The sequence below is a fragment of the Octodon degus genome, unplaced genomic scaffold (genome assembly GCF_000260255.1).
Source record: "Octodon degus isolate 3935 unplaced genomic scaffold, OctDeg1.0 scaffold00050, whole genome shotgun sequence".
Classification (NCBI taxonomy): Eukaryota; Metazoa; Chordata; class Mammalia; order Rodentia; family Octodontidae; genus Octodon; species Octodon degus.
This window is the reverse complement of record NW_004524626.1, coordinates 12,613,152-12,621,286: the sequence shown is the minus strand read 5'-3', so window position 1 is coordinate 12,621,286 and position 8,135 is coordinate 12,613,152. Positions and strand designations below refer to the sequence as shown.

General features: G+C 42.2%; 1 protein-coding gene across 1 annotated transcript in view; it reads right to left on the bottom strand.

Moving 5' to 3' along the window:
* Positions 1-8,135, bottom strand: part of LOC101561263 (zinc finger protein 778-like) — a 65,435-nt gene that overhangs the window by 37,000 nt on the left and 20,300 nt on the right. The window contains 3 exon segments of the mRNA XM_023716929.1: positions 479-559; positions 1,249-1,375; positions 2,397-2,474. Of these exon segments, the coding sequence (XP_023572697.1) occupies positions 479-559; positions 1,249-1,375; positions 2,397-2,474 (286 nt within the window).

Here is an 8,135-nt window from a genome sequence, read left to right as displayed (position 1 = left end):
AAAGATAGATGAGGGCACAGGGTCAAATTTTCAGATGATTTATAAAAATTAAATTCTGGAAGGATGTGCTGGTACACACATCAAATCCCAGCACTTAGGAAGCTGAGGCAGAAAGACTGTGGCAAGTTTGAGGCCTGAACTGCACAGTGAAACCCTGTCTCAAATACACGCACACATACATACACACACATCTCTAAATTACATGCAAATTAAAACACGATAAAGACAAAGAACATTACAATAGAAGTAAATGGAAATACTGGACAAGAGGCAGACATGAAACTAATGAGCCTAAAGAAGAAACACAACAACCTCTATTGTGAGACCACAGGAAAGAGCAAAGCAGAAAGTAAAAGCATACAGAAGGTTGAAGATTCCCTAACTTCTGAGAAAAATTACCTAGCGCTTCTGAGAATACAAGTTTCTACAATATAAACAGTGACCTTGTTGTGTAGACTCCTTCTCCAGGAGCACTCACCTTCTAGAGCACTTCCCTTCCCCGTCCGTAACTCTTCCTGTTCCAGCCAACAGATGAGGCTGGGTTTGAGGAGCTCACATCCTGTAGGTGGAGAAAGAGACAGAGAGGAAGAGATGTAGGGCCTTCCCCAGTTTCAGGAAATTATAGTACAGATAAAAGCAATGAAATAACTATAGAAAATATTTAAAAATAACCTCTCTGCCTGACTCCAAAAATATTGGTATCCTTCACCACTGAAATCCAAACTGATTTATGTTCACATTTACAAAATACTAAGACTTTTATCAGAACAAAAAACAAAGTACATGGCACAGAAATCTTCATTTTCAAGGGGAAAATGACTATACCTTCGAATTTCTCTGTGGGAGGTGGGTGCTAGGAAAGGAACCTAAGGTCTTGGCCAGCTAGGAAAGTGCTCTACCTCTGAGCTATACGTGCAGCCTATACAACTGTGATTCTAAAGCATTAGAGAGCATCAAATCCACCTGGATAGTTTGCACAACACAGACGACCGGGCCCAATCACTAGGCCAAAGATGGAGACTGAGAATATATTCATCAAACAGTGACAGTGATGCGATGTTCCTGATTTCAGACCACATTCTGAGAACTCAAGTGTAGAGTAAAGCCTACGACGGCAGGGGTTCCATCTCTGTTATGTCTCACTACATCCACAGTTGGTATCACTGATCCTGCAACACATACTGAGTACTTACAGCACTTGGCACAACCTGTTCCTTAAGAGGCTACAAGGCCTGACGGCGGTCTTACCCACAGCAGCCAGGTTCTGGAAGTTCTCCATCATCACGTCACTGTACAGCTTTCTCTGAGGTGGGTCCAGTGAAGTCCACTCGTCCAGGGTGAAGTCCACAGCCACATCCTCAAAGCTCACTGCCTCCTGTATCAGCACACACAGGCTGCTTGAGCCAAGTAACATACTCACCCATGTGCACAGGAGAATGAGGAAGGGACACCAGTGGCTGCATTGGGTTCTGAGGCCCCCACTGCCTACCCAGGGCTCCGTGGTCCCAGGGACTCTTCCCTCTGTCCACACTCATTCACTGTGGCTCTCTTCTGATCACATGGCTTTAATGGCCCTCATATATGATCTGACAGTAACCAGGCCAGATGCTCACCTTATTCCCCCCATTATAGCACACACTTGAGCACACTGAAGATGCATTCTTGACCTGAAAGACACTGTCACATCCCTGACCACCTGACATGATGTTCAGCAATGTCAAAAACATGCAGTCAGCACCATAAGGAAAGATCAGTTAGTAAACACTATGAAGGTGTTCAGTGCAGTCCCTCACCAGTGCAAGTGGCTCCTCTCCCTGGGAAAATTTAATGAGAGACACATTCTCTGAGAGAAGCATAAGGTAGAGGGTCTCAAAAGCCAGGTGTGATGGGGCACACCTATAGTCCTAGCTACTCAGGTGGCAATGGTAGGAGGAAAGCTTGCAGCCAGGAATATAAGACCAGCCTGATAAAACACCAAGCCCTTGTGTCTTTAAAATATAGGCAAATAGGTAGATAGATAGACAGACAGACAGATGCTAAGTGTGGCAGCACATGTCTGCAATTACAGCACTAGAAGTCTAAGGCAGGAAGATCACAATGACTTCAAGGCCACCCTGGGCTACACAGTGAATTCAATGTCAATGTGAACTACATACCAAAACCCTCTCTCAAAAAAAAAAAAAAAAATAAATAAATAAATAAATAGTAATAGATGATACCAAGACTGTATCTCTAATAGATGAATAGATGGATGGGTTGATGCATGGATGGATGGATGGATGGATAATGGATGGACAAATAAATAAGAGAGATGCTGTGGAAATGATCTTACATAGAAGGACGTATGTCCCCATGGTGGATGCAAGCTTATAATTTGTAGATCTATATCAGCATACCTGATACCACTTTGAAAGACAGTCATTCATCTTCTTTTCAGACTTTGTCTTTTCTTCATGAAGGTAGACTGAGTTACTCTAAATAAAGTCTTCATTGAAGAGAAAGGAGACATGAGAACCCTGAGTGGGCCATAATTCCCACACATACATGCCTAGAAGTTATTTCATCCTGCTTCAGAATCTCCCTAAGTATTAGGCTGAGGACACAGCCCAGTAGTTCAGTGACTTCCCAGCTTACAGGAAGCCCTGGTTTCACTTCCCAGCACCACAAATCACAACAAAAATTCAACAAGAAAACAAATCCCCATACTTTCCTGCACACTCAAGAAAACTCCCACAAATATACTTTATTCTCATGAAATGCCACACTGGCTGCCACACAGAGGTAGAAAAGGAAACTGTGTGCTATACTGACCACCAGGAAGAAGGTCAGAGGCTCATGATCCCTAAGGAAAACCAACCCTGGATAAATACGCCTGTATGTCCACGGGAAAGCTCACGAGGCCAAGTCAGGTGCCTCATCACTTCTGCACATCTTGACTGAACCAGCAACAGCAACATGGCAGCTGCACACAGGCCCCCAGCTTCATCCTGTGCCTTGGAAAGCAGCTAGAGCAGAGCCTCTGGAAGCTCATGAGGGACTCACCATGGGAGGAGACAGCGGCTCCCACTCTCCCTGTGAGGCTGATGGAGCTGTGCACTTGAACATGCCTTTCCTTGACCCCAAGGTCACTTCAGCACAGCTTCTGCAGCTCCATGGAAGAGGCAGTCCCCATTCCTCTTCATTCAAGGTTGAGTCCTGTTCACATCAGCATTGATCAACATGATCAATTATTAATAACCCAGTATCAAGATACAGATGATGTATATGACAGTCATTAAAACTCTCACAATCATATTAGAAATATCAATGCCAGGGCTGGCGAAACAGTTCAGCAGACTAAGCGCCTGCTTAGGCAAGCACAGGGACCAGAGTTGAATCCCCTGCACCACATGCAACACGGGTCCTGCCCTCGGGTGTGCTGAGTCAGCCACTGAGACCAGCCTTATCGATCCAGCCACCTCTGAAAAGCCCCTTCACAACTGTATGAAGCTGTAACACAGGTAATGGTAATACTTGCACAACAATGTGAGTATAATTAATACCTATAAGTGGACATTTAAAATTTATGCTGGGCATATCAAAAGAAATCACCAACAGAGTGAAAAGAAAACACATGGAGGGCAGGCCAGATAGCTCAGCTGACTAAAGCACCTGCATAGGCAGAGAGCAGCGGCCAGGGTTCGAACCCCGGCATGCCGTTGCCAGCCCTGCCCCCAGGGCGCACTGAGCCAGCAATTAAGAGTGGGTGTGGTGGCGCACCTGTAATCCCTGCTCTTGGGAGGCTGAAAACAGGAGGATCTCTGTGAGTCTAATCGGTGTAGTGACACCCTGAAGACCCTGTACTAAATTAAAAAAGAAAACATATGGATTAGGAAAAAATTTCAGTTGAATGTCCCTCAAAAGATTTCTATCTAGAACATATAAAGAATTGAAACTAATCAGCTCCCCCATATTTAAAGACCTAATCCAAAAATGGGTATCTAGGATGAACACAAACTTCTAAGATGAAAAAATAGACAGCTTTTTTCTTTTCTTTTTCTTTCTTTTTTTTTTTTTTTTTTTTTTTTTGTACCAGAGGTTGAATTTAGGACCTCGTACTTGCCAGGCAAGCACTTATTCCACTGAGCTATCTCCCCCACCCTTAAAATGAAAAAATAGAAATAGCAAATAAGTATATGAAAAATGTTCAACATCACTGATCATTTGAGAAATGCAAATTAAAACAACACTGAGATTCCACCTTACCCCAGAAAGAATAGCCATGATCAAGAAGTCAACCAATAGGTCTGGGAAGATAGCTCAGAGGTCTAAGCACCTGCCTGACAAGTGCAAGAACCTGGGTTCAATTACTGGTACTGCATGCCATGCTGGCCCCGAAACCCCTGGTGCACCATTCCAGCTACTGAAACCACTGATGGTGGCACATGCCTGCAATCCCAGCACTTGGGAAGCTGAGACAGGAAGATCATTATGAGTCCAAGCTGCATAGCAAGAGTGAGTACCAAATACAGAAAATAATAATAGATAGAAATAAGAAGGAGGAGGAGGAGGGAAGTGGGAAGAGGAAAGCGGGAAGAGGAGGAGGAGACAGAGACAGGGACGGGAATGGGGATGGGGATGGGGATGGGGATGGGGATGGGGATGGAGATGGAGATGGAGATGGAGATGGAGATGGAGATGGAGATGGAGACAGAGATGTCTTCAAACAAGAACAAATGCTGGAGGGCACGTATAGAAAGTGTAGATGTACAATGACTGTGGAAATCAGTAAGGAGATTCCTCAAAACACTAGGATTAGAAGTCTCACTCAACCCAGCTATTCCCCTTCTGGGTATTTTTCCAAAAGAATTAAAAACATTGCACCTCTGCAATATATACGCATCTGTGTGTATAGCAGCACAATTTGCCATAGCTAAATCCTGGAAACGACCCAAATGCCCACCAACTGAGGAATGGATAAAAAGATGTCTTTTTGACTACTCAGCTATAAAGAAGGATAAACTCAAGGCTTTTATAGGTAAATGAATGCAGCTAGAGATGATACTCATAAATGAAATAAAGCACTCATGTGTGTAAACATATTGTTTCCCAAGTGTAAGAAACTGAAATCTTGAATAGATATTGTGAAGGGGAAAGAAATGACTCCCAAAAAAACAACTAAAATGGGGAAATAAGAAAAGGAAAAGGAAAAAATATTTCAAAAAAATCTATTATATACACACACACACACACACACACACACACAATAGCTAAGATTGACACTATTAATTTCTTTCAGATCACTGAAGGGAACAATTTGTACTTATACTATTTGATCAATCCTGCATGTCTGTATTTTATAATCTGAGCAATTACTATGAAGATACCCATATGTAATATATTAACCATATGTTGATTTCCTATTATCTTGTTTTGAAATTCTGTATCATTGTTTTTATTGATCTTTCTCCTTAAAATAAAAAATAAAGTACAATAAAATAAAGTACAATAAAATTTAAAAAATAAAAATAAAGTACAATAAGAACAATGTAAAATGTGTGTTGGACCACACTTGTACTCCCAGCACTCAGGATGCTGGGGCAGGAAGATCACTGTGAAGTTCAGGCCATCCTGAGCTAACAGTAAGTATAAGGCCTGACAGAACTACATGAGAAATGCTGTTTCATAAAACAATACCAAAAAAAAAAAAAAAAAAAAGGAAGAAGAAGAAAAGAAAAATCAAGCAACCCTGAAAATGTAAGGTGAGGTTATGAATACTGGCTGTCTTCATAAGCTGCATCACACAGGTTACCACAGGGTCTGTACTGATAGCTCCAATCTAAAAGTCTACCATGGATGTTTCCAGAGTCTGGCTTACTGAGGCCTTCAGTCCTCATTTTAAGAGTCCTGAACCAATTCTATTCCATGCCAATTCTCTATCTTGTCAAAGGCTAATAAAAGGAACAACAAATTAGCCACATACTACAGTGTATACCTATAATCCACAGCTACTCAGGAAATTGAGGCAGGAAAATCACAAGTTCAAGGCCAGCCTGGGCAAGTTAACAAGATCCAGGATCAAAATAATACGGTTCTGGGGCAAGGGGGTTCCAACCTCAGCAACACAAAAAGCAAACAATGGCAAGCTCCAGTGGCAAACTTCTTCCTCACAACAATCCATACTATAAAAGTAAATCACAGATCTCCACAAACACATCAGGGCCATAACACAAAGACAGAACACCTTTTATTCCTTTAGCAGTTACACCTCTCATTACTATAGCTCAAATATCCCTGGTGCTATGGTTTCACCAGGGTGTCAATTCAGGAAACAGCCCCTCCAGGCCACTTCCTAGTCACTCATTATTGTGCTCTGGACCTAGGACATCCCCTAGGTTTCATGTGTTCAGAGGGAGCTTTTGGAGGGTGGCTGGATCAGAGGACACTGTGTTCTTGTGTGGATTCAAGTACTGCTGAACACGTAACTCAAGGCCTGTTGGGACAGAGGGTCAGGTAGTGGCAGCTCACTGGCATGGGACCTGGAAGGATTACTCTCCCTCCCCAGCTCCTCTGTTTGCTCTCTGCTTCCCAGTCACCAAGACTTGAGCAGTCTCCCTCCAGGTCCTCCTTTCATGCAACTGCAGCATTTGACCCCACCATGGACTGAAACTCTTGAAGCCACGAGCCAGAATAAACCCCTTTAAGTTGCGGTTGTATGTTTTCCAAGAAGAGAGAGAGACAGAGAGACAGAGACAGAGAGACAGAGGAAGAGGTGAAATGGGGTCAAAGAGACTAAAAGACATGAACAATAGCAAAAGATAAAACATGCAAACCAGGTATGGTGAAGCAGGGTTATAGTCCCACAACTCAGAAGGCTGAGGCAAAAAAAAAAAAAAGGCTGAGGCAGGACTGGCACAAGTTGAAGGCCAGCCTAGGCTACATAGTGAGTTGAAAGGCAGCCTGGATTACATAGCTAGACTCTCTCAAAAAGAAAAAGAGAGAGCTTGAGCGCACTGTGTCTGATTTAAAAACAACCAAACTCCCTAGTATAAGAACTCAAACGAAGAAATACAAATAGAAAGGTATAACACAATTAAAAGAAAAGCGAGAACATGAGGATTGAACAATGAGGAGATGGCAAGGAGAAAAGCTGGGAAACATGACAGGGGCAAAACCATATATTTATACACACAAGATGGGTAAGGCAGTGATCCTGAGAATCTTCAGCAGCTTGTTGAAACTAGCAGTTAATTGGTAGGATTCTCACCCTGTCTAACTATATATGCTGATACTTGTGAACCAAGCAACTGCACTGAAGATAGCAATGTGTAATAGAAGGGTCACGCTTGGAATGCCTGTCATTCTGGTCTTCTAAATACGTACTGCCTGTCATGACATACGAATTATTGCCATACTGTCTCTCAAGTAAATGTTTGTGTTTTTCAAAAAGGGTAATAAATGAAAAAAAGAGACAAGAAAAAAGTCACAGGACTGTCCTGCTGCAATGCTGTATATGGTCAGATTTCTAAATTTCTGTGTAAAATATGTAATTATTCATATTTCTTAAATATTTTATATTTTTTAAATCTTTTTCTCCATATTCTATAGGGACTTAAAGTTTAACATATCAATACTTGATGGAAAATACCTGTTCTATGTTACGCATAAGATGTTTGATATTCAGACAGATAGTGAGGTTAAACCCAACTGCATATGTTGTAGGGTAATAATAAGCTTCTCTTCTGGAGGATTAACAACCTAAGTCTGCAGACCAAAAATTAGAGAAATAGAAGGGCTGTAAAGACAGCCAACATTTTGGCCCTAGCCTTTCAAGGTCAGTAAAGACTCAGGACATAGGAGAACCTATACTGTAACATCATGTAACTCAGTTGTGTCCCAAATTTTCTGATCAAGATTATGGGGCCACAGAGCAATGTGGTCGATGACGTAGGTGTGCCTATGGAGAATCACATGGAGAGAAAACATTCTCTCAGTCTTTCACAGACAGCAAATTGGTCAAGGAATGGCTGTGACTCATCCACATGGCTGACACTGACAAAAGATCTGCAAACTGCAGTACAGGGTTACAGGATAAATCCTGAGGGGACTTGACTGACCTTATCAGATACAAAAGTTATATTTCTTGTTATATAGGT